The 16,400-nt window shown below is 44.3% G+C and overlaps 1 protein-coding gene across 1 annotated transcript in view; it reads left to right on the forward strand.

Moving 5' to 3' along the window:
- The first annotated feature begins 878 nt into the window (after positions 1 to 878).
- Positions 879 to 16,400, forward strand: part of LOC117532309 (serine/threonine-protein kinase PAK 4) — a 35,061-nt gene continuing 19,539 nt past the window's right edge. The window contains exons 1-2 of the mRNA XM_034195630.1: positions 879 to 972; positions 14,485 to 14,724. Of these exons, the coding sequence (XP_034051521.1) occupies positions 14,521 to 14,724 (204 nt within the window). The 5' untranslated portion in view covers positions 879 to 972; positions 14,485 to 14,520. The remainder of the gene's footprint in view (positions 973 to 14,484; positions 14,725 to 16,400) is intronic.

Here is a 16,400-nt window from a genome sequence, read left to right on the forward strand (position 1 = left end):
ATCCAAATTAAATAATAATATGTTGCTCCACCCTCACTTCTTTAATTTGCTGTGAGTTGTGCAGAAGTTGTGTAAAATAATTTAATTATATAATTATTTTTAATATGTTTACTTATGCATTATGGAGGACAAAACATGAATTAAGGCAAAATAAATTTAGAAATGCATAAACATATGAATAAAAGATAAAAATACATTTTTCCTATATTTATTTATACCTTTATTTATACATTTATACATGCTCAATTTTTAATTTAGGTCATGCTGTCAAGGATTATTTTTGGAATGAGAGCAAAGAGTATCATTAAAAAAATTATGCAAATTTTGACTTAAAAATGACTAAAATTGGCGGCACGGTGGATTAGTGGTTGGCACTGTTGCCTCACAGCAAGAAGGTCGTGGGTTCAATTCCTGTGGCCTTTCTATGTGGAGTTTGCATGTTATATTTGTTAATATCTATAAGTTTATCATGTTTTTGTTTGTTTTTTGCCCCTGAATTAATTTTCATGTTATTAAAGTTTGATTTTGCAGGAAGGAGCAGATGAAAGATGCTCCCTAGATCCTCTTTCTGTCACTGGAAACCAGATTAAACGCGCACGCGCTGCCATCAAGCCTTTGGCATAGAGTCCAGTGAGGGAGGAGGAGGAGTGACGGAGAGAGAGAGAGAGAGAGAGAGAGTAGAGGGGGATGGAAGAAGCTGCGTGCGGCTGGATGATGGCTGCGTCCCTTCTTTGTCCGGTGTCCGCGTGTCTCCGGGATCAGGAGGCGCCGCGCGGAGTCGCGCCGCGGATCCTCTGACGGCACCGCGCGCCTCCTCCTCCTCCTCCTGCTGCTGCTCCTCGCTGTGTGGACGGGCGCGCGCGCGCCGACCGGCGGTCTGTCGTAGTGTATGTCTCGCACGCGCGTGCGTGCAGCGGCTGGCGGTCCTTCCTGAGTGACAGGCGGATCTCCTCTGCTCCTCTGCTCCGGAAGGTAAGAGCACGATGTGTGAGGAGGAGAATGTGTCCAGGTGTGGTGGAGATAAATGTCTTCACCTCCTCTTCCCTCCTCCTCCTCTTCTTTCTGTCCTTCACCCCCATTAGGTCCATGAAAAGGAGTCGCCACGCACGTGATGTGTGTATGTGTAGGGGAGACCGGGCCTGGCTGTTACACTGCTTACATCATGCTCCCTAGGGGCCGTTGTTCACCCAATGCATCCTTTATTTCCTTTATTTTTTAATGGACAGATTCTTCAGTCTGTTTAGACGTTAAAGGTTTTTATCTTCACACACGTCCGTGAGATGGTCTACGTTTGGGGCCATCTGTTGGAATGGCGTTGTGGCGATTGGTGAAAAGAAAAAGAACGATGAAGTGTTGTGTTTCTTCGCTATCCATTTTGTCTCTGCTGATTCAGTTGTGTGTGTGTGCATGTTACAACAGCATGTTACACACTGTAACGTGCACACATTTATTTGATCAGCATTACACACTGACACCAGAACAAACCTGGCAACAAAATGTTCCACTTTTGAAGACATTTTAAATACATCTCTTACATATGTTAATAATTAAAATAATTATTAACATATAACAGTAAGTCCCTTCGGCTGCTCCCTTGTTTGCACTTGGGGTCGCCACAGCAAATCCAAGGTGGATCTGCATGTTGAATTGGCACAAGTTTTACGCCGGATGCCCTTCCTGACGCAACTCCACATTACATGGAGAAATGTGGTAGGGGTGGGATTTGAACCCGGAACCTTCTGAACTGAAACCAAGCGCATTAACCACTTGGCCACCACCCCTGCTAATTATTAACGCAATGCTCGACTGTATGAGCATCATCTTCTTTATCATTTGCAGTTGTTTCATTGGTATCCCGGGGAGAAATATATATATATATATATATATATATATATATATATATATATATATATATATATATATATATATATATATATGTCTTATGTCCAGTTTGTAAATGTTCAATCAGCCCGTCTATTTTGTCAGGTGATAATTTCACGATAGAAATAGTTTTTATGTTTTATTGTGTGATAAGTGTGTCATTGATACATTCACCTCTGTATGTTTATACTGATGTTGCAGAATAAAGTCAATCATCAACCATATTTTATTTTCGTTTTAACGGCGTCTGCAGGAGGGCGTGCGTGTGCGTGTACGTGAGCTTTTGAACAGAGCGGAAGTTAGCTTTAACTGCGTGTGATGCGTGTGCCCGCTAACGTCTGCGAGACGTCTGTAAATGACTCCAGGTGTTATCAGGTTACAAAAACAGCATTTTCAGCTTTAGAAATGTTTATTTCTCACTAACGTTTACATCATATATGAGAAACGTGTTATATTTACCCAGAAACAAAGTGGAATTAGCAGCCAGTGACGTCACAGTGCCGCTCTATTCTGATTGGCTGTCACCCCCCCCCCCCAAAAAAAAAAGAAAAAACCCCACAGATTTACATGATTCATAGAATAAAAATAGGAAACATATTGTGACTTTTTGACCTCTTAAAATAGGTCCAGGTTAGCCATTTTTGAACTTAAGGTTTGTGTCCCAAGAATGTTCCCTGTGAATTTGAAGACTCTGGCAGCAACAGGACTGGACTCATGCTGAGCACAGACGGACAGACGGACGGACAGACGGACGGATGGACACAAAGCCTTTGCAATATCCGATGGCCATATTTTGATGGCCTCGGGTAAAAATCAATGCTATTATTAAAAATAACATTATTATTAATTAGCCCAGTGACAGACAGGCGTCCTGTCCAGGGTGAACCCACCTCACATCCTGTGACTGCTGGGATAGGCTCCACCCCCTGTGACCCTTAGTTGAAGTAAACGGTTGAAGATGAGTGAACGAGAGTATTATTCATTATAATTATTGTCATCACGTACTGGGGTGTTGCCTGGAGGTTAGCATTGCTTTGCATGGACACAGACGCTCCATAACAGCTCGTTAAAGGCGGGTCAGTAAGTTCCACCCACTCTGGAAGAGTGATCCGGATCACCTCCAAAATTTAATGGAGTCTTCCATCCAGGCCCTAATATCTGTCTGTGGTGAAAATTTGGTGAGGTTCCATGAAGTAGTTTTGACATAATCCTGCTAACAGACAGACAAATAAATGCAAGCGATTTTATTACATCCTCGGCGGATGTAATAATGACTGTTTTTTTTTTTTTTCATTCTTTCAATGGAACAAATATTTCATGAGGTGAAACGTACGTTCATGAAATATTCGTACCATTGAACTCAAACATTGATTATTTGTATACTATATCCACACACCCTGTGGTATCTTCGTAGTGTGGCGGTTCAACAGCAGCACCTGCCACGCCTCCCATCAGACCTCCTGCCCCAGGATTTTTTTTATTATCATTTTAAATTTAAGATCAACAGATTTAACATAAAACACACAACAGCATCAGGTGCAACAGCAACTTTAAACATAAAATTCTGCCCCAGGATTTGTGAAGACAGCGTGACGTCATCATGACATGAATGAATCAACGACATACAAGAAAATAATCCAAGACTGTGGAACATAGGTTTATGTTTGGCATTTTTTTTTCTCATATTGTGTAAAGTTTATTGAGAAATAAACACTTTTAAATCTAAAAACCCTGTAATTGTCAGTAAATAATCCGTCTGAGGGGATTTAGACGTTTTGGATGTTAGCTAGCTAATTAGCGATATGGGAACGTCACTGTGACACACGTTGGACTGAAACAATCAAACATGGCGAAAAAGCTGACTGTGACCTTGTCAGGTTTCCTCGTTCTTTACAATACACTGTAACCACGCCCTGGCCACACCCATCAAGCCACACAGAAAAATCATTAGTGTTAAGTTCACACTGACAGTGTACATATGCTCCCACACATGTAGGACCGTATGTACACTGTCAGTCTGAATTTAACACTGCTGCTGTTAACATATGTTCAGTGCCCGGTCTGGGGTTCAACACATTTCACTGCAGATAGAACGTTTACTGCTATAAGCAAAATTTAGTCATGAAACATCTCCTTTTAGATGAACTGTTGCTTTCTGTGAGACACGCCCACCTGTGCTCTTTGGGAGACACCAACTCCTGGAGAAGCCCCCCCCCAAAGATAAGCTTGTATTTATTAAGGGCCCCTCGGAGCAGCTCGTATGAGTGAACCATGAACCATCCCATCGACGGCCAGGTGTGCACGATGCCCGGTGCGATGGTTCGTGCACGTGGGAGCACAGCTGCACGATGTGGTTCCACATTGTTCTGTAATTTGTGTCTGTATCATGGCCCAAGCAGAGGGTCCCCCCTCTGAGTCTGGTCTGCTTGAGGTTTCTTCCTCAGAGGGAGTTTTTTCTTTCCACTGTCGCCTGTGTTCTTGCTCTGGGGGTTGGTAAGGTGAGACCTTACTTGTGTGGAGCGCTGTGAGGCAACTTTGTTTTGATTTGGTGCTACATAAATGAAATAAATTGAAATTAAACTGGATGGTTTCTGGCATGGGCCCAGTTTTAAAGAGTAGAGTCTTCGGTTTGAAAGCCCCACCTTTACCCCTCCAAACACACCTCTTGTCATTGTGGACAAGTACCTTGATCCTCGTCTCATTTGACCATAAAACTTTTCTCCAGCAGACATTTGTCTTGTGGGCAGCTACAAATTTCAGTCTGGCTTGAAGGGGTTGATTTTGGAAGAGGAGTTTCTTTCTTGGTCGCCACTCTCTCAGTCCATGATGATGTAAAACCCACTTTGCTGTGGACAGAGACGCTGGTGTTCCAGTTCATGGCAGGGCTGAGCCTCGGTGGTTCCTGGCTTGTTCCTGAACATGCTCCTTTAAGGGTGACAGTTTGGGGTTGTCTTCCAGACCTTGGCAAAGTGGTCACACATCTGACCAGCTGGTACTTAACGTGCAGTCGTTTGAACTGATAATCTTGGAATTTGCAGTTGCTTCATAATGATCTTCCCAACTTGTGTAAATCTACAATTGAAAGCCAACAATGACCATGACACAGATGGCCGCGATGAGTGTGTGTCAACGTCTGCCCACAGCCGTCGGTGCAGAGTGTTAAATGAGAGCTGCGTGTGGCGGAAATGAGCAGAAACACTGTGCGCTACCTTGCACTGGAAGACGAAGGCTAAAGTGGTGTGAAGTTTGATTTTGATTCATTTTGTCACTTCCAGTTACAACGATAGTTCCACTGGGGGGGGGGGGGGTCAGACTTTAACAGAAAGTGAAAGAAGTTGTCTCTCAAACATCTGACCTCGGTATGATGGTGTGCCATCCTGTGCTCTGTTGTACTACAGTTTTTTAGGAACACTGATGCCATCGTCATGTCAGCTGATGGCACGCACACCGCACATTACCCGTTTAGAGTCGCCACGAGACATCGAGCACTCAGGATTAAAACGGGGTCCAAATTAGGATAACACACCGGGCAGCAGAGCCGCTGCAAACCCACACCAAGAAGACCGTCCAGATTAAAGACGCTCGGTGGTTTGATTGTATCAAAGGTTTTATATGCACCTAAAATGGAGCCGTGTCCATAAATTAGACCCAAGAGACACCATCAGTCCAAATGTGACCAAACATCTTTATCAGCACAGATTGAAGGATCTTTAATTAAACAGAGTGTTGGTCACTGCTGCACGGACAGAAAACGTCCTGAGCATGTTCCTCCGCTGATGTGTCAGCATCAACAGAACGTCTCATCAAGGCCTCCGGGAGTCGGTTTACAGTGTCGTTATGTTCAGACGTTTGCAGCTCATATATACTTCACTGCGCATGCTGCAGGGAGGACTAACTAGTTTTCATGTTGTCCTTCTGGACAATCACTCCTAGTGTGCTGGGACACATGACACATGCCGTTCTCTCCTCACGTCCTCCTCATAGCGCCGCTTGTTCACAGCAGACAGACAGAAGCTGCTCAGGAAACCAGTTACATGATGAAACATACAAACATGTCAGCCCCGACTTTGTGCCACTGAATGAGAGAAGATACATGAAGGTCAGGGTTCAGTCTGACGGCTCACAGCCTCCATATCACGTGTTTGTCTGTTTGTCTGCAGGATGTCTCAGACAGATTTCAGTGAAGTTTGGTGGAGGTGAAAACCTCAGGTCAGGGACAGATGCATAATTTCATTTTATTTTATTTTTTAAAATTAAGAATTCTTTCATAAAGTCTGACTTGTATTTCCTCTTTGGAGAAACAGCGCTGCCGTACAATAACAGTTGAGTTTGGACTGTTGGGCCTTGGTCGACACACCAGGGGAAAAGGTCAGTTTTGAACATGTTTAAAGTTTTGGGAGCTTGGTGGGACTCTTGGCTGCTCAGCTCAGGGGGAGGGTCAGCACGCTGCTTTGTGTAGATCATCACATCTGCTGACAGGTCACGTAAACCCGTGCAGTCAGACTTAGAGCCGACTCACACTTGGCTTTAATTAATCTTTGTTACAGCCTTACTTTAAAGCCAAAAGAAACAAGGCATCAAGCCAAAGCACAGAATAGTGTAGACGTGTGTCAGGAACATTAGATCTGCTAATTTATACACAGCAGTTTATTCAACAAAAGCCTTGTTTTTAATCTTACATTAAATAAAAATTTTAAGGTGATTTTTCCATCCCATTATTGAGAAAAAAATCCTGCTATATACAGAAATAAACGAACACTTCCGGGAGCAGCTCAGATCATCCTGTTGAAGAACTTCTCCCACATGATGGAACTGTCAGACATGGGTTGGGAACTTTTATTGATAATAGCATTTTTAATATCAAGTTGTAGGTCATATGTAGGCCCTGAGCGCAGACGACATATACACGACACAGCCTGCATGATGTCACGTGTAGGTTTCCTATAGAGACCCAGAAGTGTTGATATGAAGCCCATATCTGCCACGCTGGCAGCAGTGTTGGCACTGACTTTGGCGAGTTGTTGTGGAAAGCTGACAAACGTCATGAGACGTTCCCTATTTGGAGAGTATCATTATTTGCTGCAGGAGCTGCGTCTGGATGACGGCCGCTTCTGCCTCTGCAGGACCCAGTTTGAGGACCTTCTGTCCTGTTCACGTGCGCACATGTAAACAATTAAAAAAAACTCAGCTGCTTGCTGTGGGGCTGTCATAATTGTGAAATAAAGGACAAAAGAGACATAAGTCCTGCTCACAGCCTGGCTACCAGAGATAGGACATGTTCACATCTTCAGTCAAACTCCAGACATCTCCACGTCACTACATATTCAGTCTCTGATTGGTCATCGCGGCGCGACAAGACGAAAAAGTTCAGATTTTTCAACTTGGGGAGGAGGGCAACGCGACGTGACGCAATATTGCGCCACAAACGCGCCAATCACTCAAAATCGCTTCATTCGCATCCATCGTGTCGCGCTGCGTGACTTGGTGCCAGAACGTGTCCTTCCATAGGGATTACATGGCAACCTGTCGCTGCTGTCGCTCACGTCGCGCCCGGTGTGAACGCGGCATCAGGCTTAAAACACATTAAACTAAAAAGTTAGAAATAAAACTTCACCCCTGTACAGGTGTCATGAACAAGGAAACTATCTATAGAGACCAAAACCACTTTGTGTGTGAACATCCAGTAAACATGTTTTTTTCTGCTCTAAATGTGGACATTTTAATATAGAGTTGAATGGGAATTTGCTTGCTTTTGGAGCCTCAAGTGGCCAGTCAAGGAACTGCAACTTTTTCTCTTTCAGGTAGGGCTTCATCTGAGGCTGTTGAAGTTTAGGGCTTGGCCCGGAGGCCCACTGGTGTCTGTGTGTATCTATGGACTTTGTAGCATAGGGCGCACACACATGTGTGATGCTCCCTGGATGGGAAGCCGTTCTGATGCAGGTTACTTCTCCAATCAGCGACAGCACCTATTTACAGCTGGGTGGACTGAGACAGTTTAGATGGAGTGTCAGGACTTGGACCCAAGTCTACAGATTGGTAGCCCAAGTCTAAGGTTGTAAAAATGTGAACTTGTCCTTTAACCTTGCTGGAGGCTAGAGTGTTTGTGTGCACGTTCACTGAATCTGAAGATAAATGTGACAGACGCTGACCAACTGTATGTGTGATACAAGTGGTGTTGGTGCGTCTCAGTCATCCTCTAACAGTTGTTGGATCTACACCAGGATTCACGTGGATCTGACGGGTGGGAATCCGTCTTTCTTTAAGTGTCACACAAATGACCTGCTGTGACCTTTTGAGGTAAAGAACCAGTGTCTGTGACCCAGACTTCAATTGTCCTGGTGACTGGAGTGACTTGTGTCCCGTGTCCTCCTGTGTGGACCTGTCATCCTGCATCATCCCGGCACTAGTCCCTCCCACAGAGGCGTCCTTGACGAGCTGACAGTCCAACCCACCGGAGACTAACGTCATGGTTTTTTACCTTCCTGAGTCCTCGTCGTACTCGTTTGGATCACGAAAGATTCCTTATTTTCCCAGAATGGCAGCGACACTTTGCGTCTTCAGACTATTTCTGCAAGTGTGCACGTTACGCATCACCGCGAGCTCCGTGACATTTGAAATGTCAGCGTCAGTGACCACGGCGTGTGAATGTGGGTCGCGTCGGCCTCGTCTCCACAGACGTTGGTATTTTATCTGAAATGAAGCAATTTGATGATTAACTGATTTGAGCATTTGTGTTAATTTGGAAAAAAGGTTATTTGGGTCACGACTCAGAGCTCATGATCCTTGATGAGTCTGGAAAACAGACCGTAAAGACCACCAGGGTCCATTGAGGTCTTTTTAAAAAACATTTCCGCTTACTTGTGAATTCATGTCTAATTCAATAATTCAATTTATTTACTGACATAGTGTGAAATGACAACAGTCCACCCGGCTGTAAACAGACGCCCGCCTCAGCCGGGCAAGTAACCTGTGTCAGAGTGGCAACCTGTTCGAGGGGACTCGTAGACTCTCGTCTGCTTTGAGGAGGAGCTCGGGCCGGTGTACTGTGAGTACTAATGATCTACTTAGGAGTGGCTTCCTGAGCTCCACTTTGCTGTCGTGGAACCGATGAACATCCCGATTGCAGCGTGTGAGAAGCCGAGTAGAGAACTGGAGCTTCTGGTCCAGAGAGGACTCTGGTCAAGATTAAGATCCAGGCTTTCAAAGAGTTCCAGGACTCGGCCGTCAGAGTATTTGGATGCAGTGAAACGTGACATTCGTGTCTCTGGGTCCTCGGAGGTGGAGTTAATTTTTGTCGAATGGTTAGTTCGAGAAATCAAAATGAGGAGGTCGAGCTGTACTGTGAGGGACTCAGCTGCTTAATCAATCATTGATTAGAGCTTCTTTGTCTTTACTCGTTTCTTTGACAGTCATTAGTTTCAAAGCAAACCAACTGTTTTCAGTTTGTTAGTTTCCAAAAACAACAAAGATGTTCACCAAAATACAAACAGGCTTCAAACCAGATACTCACAATATCACCCAGAATATAATAATAAAAAAAAAACCTGTAATTTAAAAATCAGAATTAAAAATGAATTCAGTGAGAATAAATAGTAAATTTCCTTTAAAGTCTTAAATTAAAAACAGGAACCTAAATGGCTGCTCAGCATGTGTTTGACATTAAAACAGCAACAAACAACTCAATTTATTTTATTCATATTGTGCCAAAAAACAAGGCTGCCTCAAGATGCTTCACCAGAAAACAAATAAAACATCATCATCATCATCATCTTGTGGCCCAACGTGGCCTCCATCATAATCACAAGAAGAAGAACAGACGCACGTGACGTCCAATAAATGATCTCAAAGTGCTGCAATGCAGAAAGACATTAAAAAAAAGAGTTCGAGTCCTCAATCCTGAACCCGTGAGATCTATCATCCCCCCTCCCCGCCAAAAACAAGAGCTGTCAGATCCCCCCAACACACACACACACACACACACACACACATAGGTGTCCATAGGCACCATAATTGACCTGGGAAGCAAAGGTGAACGGTCTGACTGCACTTGGGTTTCACGATGTTTGTCTGGAGATACATCATTTCACTGGATCTGATTCTGGTTCCGCTCCGTGATCACACCTCATTACATCACCTGCCATCTCTTACTGAGAATCATGTTTACAGAGGTGACCTCAGAGCTGGTGGAAACTGTGGACATTTGGACTGTCCGGTCACGTCCGGCTCTTGTGTACCTTTCTCCTGACAGACCACGACTCCTCCCCCAGGAGAAGCCGTCTCATTAGACCCAAAGGTCAATGCTGTTCTCACAATGAGCCTCAACACGGCACGCCAGAGCCCAGAAACCGCCTCGGCGCTGTCACCTCTGTAATTCAGCATGTTGGGATTACGCTCCTCCGAGCGGTGACAAAAAACAGGATTACATCATGATTTCACATCAGTGATGCTCACAGTTACACGTGTCTGGTGCGAGGGAAAAGGGGCGAAATGACTGCATCTGTCCTAAAATTAGATCAGTGACGGACTAATCCTGTAAACAGTCACCTGCACGCTGCAGCTCCGCACGCACGCCAACACAACCTGCAGAAATCAGGCCAAAGACAAAGATTTTGTCTTCCACGGCGGCTCAGTCTGAATGGAACGCCTCATCTGTCACGAAACGCCGTCCAACACGGCATTATGCCAAAAAAGTAGGAACGTGTGGAGGTCTGCACACATTATTCATGTTAGGAGAAAAAGAAGCAAGTTAAAAAAAAACAGATGATGGATGGATGATGGGGGTGGTGATGGTCTAGTGGTTAAGTGTTGGGCTTGAGACTAGAGGATCCTTGGTTCAATTCCCAGCCTGACTGGATAATCACTAAGGGCCCTTGGGCAAGGTCCTTAATCCGCTAGTTGCTCCCGGTGTGTAGTGAGCGCCTTGTATGGCAACAGCCTGACATCGGGGTGAATGTGAGGCATCATTGTAAAGCGCTTTGAGCATCTGATGCAGATGGAAAAGTGCTATATAAATGCAGTCCATTTGGATGTACTCGTGTCTGTAATTTTGGTATCATGACACTTTGTTATTTCAGTGGAAAAAGGTTTTTCTTCACATCTCTTCATTCTTTTTAAAAAAAAAATTAAGTTCCACTTATTTTAATGAACTTATGTTTAAACATCTTTGTGTAAATAAGAGCATTATGAGGCTCATGGTCATACTTTCATTTTGTGTTTTTTTTTTTTTTCATGTTTAAGAATCTTTTGGTCAGTCTGAGTGCTATTCAAACTCAAGGTCAAAATTCAGTGTTTAAGCTGTTTTTACAAGTTTCTCATAGTTAAGACTCTGGACAAATTATGGTGCTCTTGTAGCTCAAGGTCATGCTGGTGTTTTCAACCTCCTTTGAGATCAAAGGCCACAGGCGATGATAAAGCAACATGTTTTGTGTAAATCAAACTGCTTTTAAACATCATTCATGCTTCAATGTTTTTTTTTTTTCATGAATAACATGTCATATGCTTTTGAAGCTCAAGGTCATGCTCCTATTTTTGACCTACCATTTGTAAGTCAAAGGTCACAGAGAATGATGTGAAATATATAAGTATATATTTTAAAAAACACAAAGTTCTCCTTTCAAATAACTCAAAGTATTTGTGGATAAAGTATGATGCTGCTACATACTTCAGTTAAAGGTCACAGACAGATATTACAACACTATATTACAAATAACAATACACTTTTCAAATCATTACTTTTAAACATTTAAGGATAAAATGAGACATGACTGACATTTGCTGCTGTGCGTCAGCAGCCATCGTTATGTCTGCCCCCCCGTCTGTCTGTCTGTCTGTGAACAGCCTGGAATCTTTCATATATCGTTATGAAATTCATATCCTGATAGGAAAGAACTGATTCAATTTTCAAGGTCAAAGTCAGGAAAAATGTTGGAAAATGGGAAAATCCTTATCCGTCAACATTGAAAGAATTTTCAAAAATTCTTAACTGTCAAAAAAGATCACATTTCTTTCATATTTGAGAGCGTTATGTAGGATGGTATCCTTTATCAGCTGACAAAGTTTGATCCACATCTGATGCGTATTGCAGATTCAGCAGATTGAAAAGCCCTTCAGATCTGTATTTTGTATTATATTTTAGCTTATGAAAAGTCACTTCTAACAGGACTTTGACCTTGAAATTTTTTTCAGAGGTAAGATTTGTGGAATTGGAAACTAGTGCTGGCGGCGGTTTGCGCTCTGCGACCGCGGTGCTCTAGTTAATGGTGTTTTGAAAACCAAAAGTTTTCTTTTCAGATTTCTCATACTTAAACCCATTTGGATGATTTCAGGCGCTCTTGAACTTCAAGGTCTCAGTCCAGTGTGCAGATAAATCTATCAGCGTCTGTAACGGCTTATAAGTGACTATTAATAAGTAACCCAGGCGAAAGATCAACGCACGAGTGTTGTTGCATAGTTTGTCCATGAGATGGCACTCTGCTGCTCTCCGTTTCTCAACACAACAGTCGTCATCGTGTGAATCATATAACTCGACAGGGTTCGATTTAACGCTGTCCCTCTGTATACGTATATTCCTCTGTATGTGGTGGTTATCAAGAAAATACTGTTTTAAAGCTGTGCAGATGAATGACGTGTCCCCTGGTGTGGATTCTATTTAGCACAGACTTTGTAAGCATTTACACTTCGTCCCATCACAGTGGTTTGGCTGGTTTTTATTCATAGCAGTCTTATTTATTAAAACTAATATTTTTAAGTATTGTTCAAATTCTGTTTGTGTCAATAAAACAAGTTTAAGTACAAACTGCACCACAGAATGTTATGTTGGTGAACAACACAAAACTCATTTTAGGGGAAGCCTTTGTTTATGTGTTTCCTGGGGGGAGGATCAGTCGATATGTCAACATATTAGATTTTAGAATCATCACATATCAAAATTGGTATCGGTCTTAAAAATGCTGCCGGGCACCATTTCAGATCTTACATTTATTTCTGTTTAGTTCCTGCTCCTCTACACACTTACAGGGACGGAACAACCGAATATTGTACCGTTTCCGAGTGACCTCATCCTCTTTGCTTCTTGATTTCCATGACAACGGCCAAGTTTGACTTTGACAGATTCAAGACAAGCCACTGAGGCATAGGGTCATGTCCCTGCAGGTCTGGCGAGATGTGAACAGAAAGTGTGATGATGCAACATCCACGTTGAGCTCTGTGCCCACATATTAAACCACTATAGTGTGTAGCGGAGTCAGACAGGCCAATAAAAGGCCATTTGGACGTGATTAAAGCCTGAAAATCAATAACTGCCTCAACTTTTCAACTCATTTTTCTCAGGAATGAATGTGTGACTTCATAGCGGTTACTCTGCATTTGCAGGGCATCTGGAGGGAATAATGAAAGCTGTTCACGATCCATCAGACTAAAGAGTGACGCTCTTCGGTGCCACCGTCGTCTCAGTATCACTCACTGTGCAGGACTGTAGCCATTTGCATTTCACTCCTGAGTAAATATTGATCCATGTGTTTGTAAAGGATACATGAGTGCTACATGTCAATATTGATTCAGGCAATGCCAACATCTGCTCGGCAAACAGTACGGCCAAAAACACAAAGGTGAATGTCTTAGTTTCAAACCTGTTTTTTAAGCATTTTTTGACTGTAGCTCTCGTTCAATAAGAGCAGGAGAAATTCAGGTTCAGGCATCTGAATATAAAACTGGGTCTTGTGTTTGTTCTGGAGGCCACCAAGTCAAGTTCAGCCCACAGCTGCGGACGGATCAGCTGAGTCACTCATATGAGCCACGACCACAGAGCTGCTCATACCTGAGCCTGTGGCTACCAGCATGTTTTCAGTTGTTGATCGAGTCCTGGGTGCTCGCAGTTTGGTGACGCCAATATCTCTGCAGGAGAACAAAGGTCCAAGTCTTCCTGACTTCCTGTCTAGTTGTTACACAGTGACCTGATGAGGACCTGAGGCCTTTGGTACCGGGTCCGCTTGGGTGCTGCTGGAGTTTGTGTCACACCAGTGGTTAGTTAGTGAGACTCAGATGAGGAGGATCACTTGTGTTGTGAGGAGTCGTCAGCTTCAATGTTTTGGTTGTGTGCCGCATTTTTCCCTGAGCGTGATCCAGCACCCAGGCCGCCCAGGAGCCCAGCAGCTGGAGAAGGACAAAGCCATGCCCACACCACACCTGGCTGCAGCAGGTACAAGTTAGTTTGGAGAGGTACGAGTGGACCAGTTGTCTGCCTATGTGGTTGTCATCCAGGATCCAAGGTGGCGCCACGGTGAGGTAAATATGGCAACACGGGGCACAAGGACGACTCACAAACATGAATCAGAGAGCAGGGAGACACAGACGTCCTTTTGTTGGTGCCGGAGACGTTGTTTCGGTGCCAGAAGGTGATCCTGTGGAAGCTGCTGTTTCAGACGAACGTAGACGGACTCAGCAGTGTAAAGCTCGAGTTTGGTGACAGTGGAACCATTACAGTAACGCAGGTTTGAGGAACATGTCCGGCCACGTTACATGTCTGTGATTTCTGGGACGGGACACATTTACTTCTATGTCCTTCAGTCCACTTGATTAAAGGCTGAATAATATTTTTCCCTGCAGGGACACTCTGACGTGGGCACCCCCCCGAGCCTCAGGATGTTTCGCAAGAAGAAAAAGAAGAGACCCGAGATATCGACACCCAAGAACTTTGAGCACCGTGTCCACACGTCCTTTGACGCCCGACGCGGCTGCTTTGTGGGCCTGCCCATGCAGTGGCAGAGCGTGATCGAGAACCTGCGCCGGCCCAAACCCATGGTGGACCCGTCCAGGATCACAGAAGTGGAGCTGAGGCCAAAGAAGGTATGAAACTGATGCTCCAACATTTCCATGAACTGATCCACATTATCCAAACAACCATTCAGTTTCTTCCATTGTGGTAAAGGTTACAGGGGGCGGAGCTTATTACGAGTGTGTCACGGGGTGATGGCTTGGTTTTTGCTTCATGCAGATGAAGCATGGAGCCAGTGACAGCAGCACGTATTCCAGGTCATTTCTGACAATGAGAGACGTGGGACAGCTGCAGCTCAGGCGGCGCACAAAGTCGTCCGTGAGGCTGACTGCTCGATTCTGTGAGTGTCAGATGGCGCGTGAGACCTGAAACTCTAAATTGATCCCGTTGCATTAACACGTCCCTCCATCTACAGACGTGGATGGACCTGATAACCTATATTGACCTAATTACTGTCACTTAGGGGGACTAAAGAACACTTCAGGGCGTTTCACACTGCACTCGTTCAGGGCGTAAAGCGCGCCGCGGATCGCTCTAAAAACCATTATTTTCAATGAGACCCTTTATAATCCAGCCTCATTGCGCCACGGCCTACATAAGAACCTATGATGGTCACCCCAGGCTAGCAGGGGTCAAAGAACAATTTAAAAAATACTCCAGTCTTATTGAAAAACTGCACCGCGTTATTTGTCTGATCAAAAAGATTCTAAAAGGATGCAGTTGGACGATTGGCTCAACCAATAATTTCCATCAGTTTTTATCAAAATTGCAACAACTTTAACCTTTGACCTCTGTACAAACTGAAACTGACCTTTGTCACCATTTTATTTATTTTTCTGTTCTTATTCATTCACATTCCATCATAGAAAGTCCAAACTAGACCTTTTTGGAAACCCTGTGATCAGGCAGAGAGATACGATTGGAGCATTTTAAATTGTTCTTTGACCCCCTGCCTGGATGGAGCTGCCAGCCGGGGGGTGGAACACTGAGCACGGTTCAGTCACAAACATCCTGCTCGGCCTAAATTCAGACCGTCTGTAGCCGAGGCAGGATTTGAACCAATGATGTTATGTGATGGGAAACGGTCAAGATGAGATGAGACGAGGTGACCACCTGGAGACCCGTCATTCATCAAGGAGTGGATCATCTCACATCATCAGGAGGAAGCACGTCGACCAAACAGAGGGAGAAGAAAACCACAAGGCCTTCTGCTTCCTCACCTCATGAGACTGAGCTGACAGAGACCCGAACCAGCCACCGTGTCTGACCAAAACAACGTGGCCACAGAGGACCACAGAGGACTGTCATTTCTAAAGAATTACCATAGTCTTTCTCATTCTTGTCACTTCATGATGATAAACTTGTGTCCTGAGACAAGTGTGTGAAATCCTGCTCTCATTATCTCTTTACATTCTTATCCGTCACGGGGGTGAGCTAACGACCCGCCGTGTACACCGACGCCTCCGAGGGCCACAAGATTTATTATTGTGTGCAGGCAATTAATAACAACCCCCGGTGCCGCCCCACAGACGTCAAACACAAGGCGGTAAAAAGTGCAGGAACAGCAAAGGAAAAGCCACCGAGTGATAAATTTGGCAGATGTGTGGCTTTTGTGCTTTGGTGGAGCGCGCCGTCGACGGCGTTTATGAGCTTCTGAGGAAACATTTTCATTTGTGCCTAGATGTGACTGCTGATGTGCAACGTGAGAACCTTTATGTCAGCATTTAGCTCAGATTCAAGTCTTTAA

Source organism: Thalassophryne amazonica, chromosome 19, assembly GCF_902500255.1.
Source record: "Thalassophryne amazonica chromosome 19, fThaAma1.1, whole genome shotgun sequence".
Classification (NCBI taxonomy): Eukaryota; Metazoa; Chordata; class Actinopteri; order Batrachoidiformes; family Batrachoididae; genus Thalassophryne; species Thalassophryne amazonica.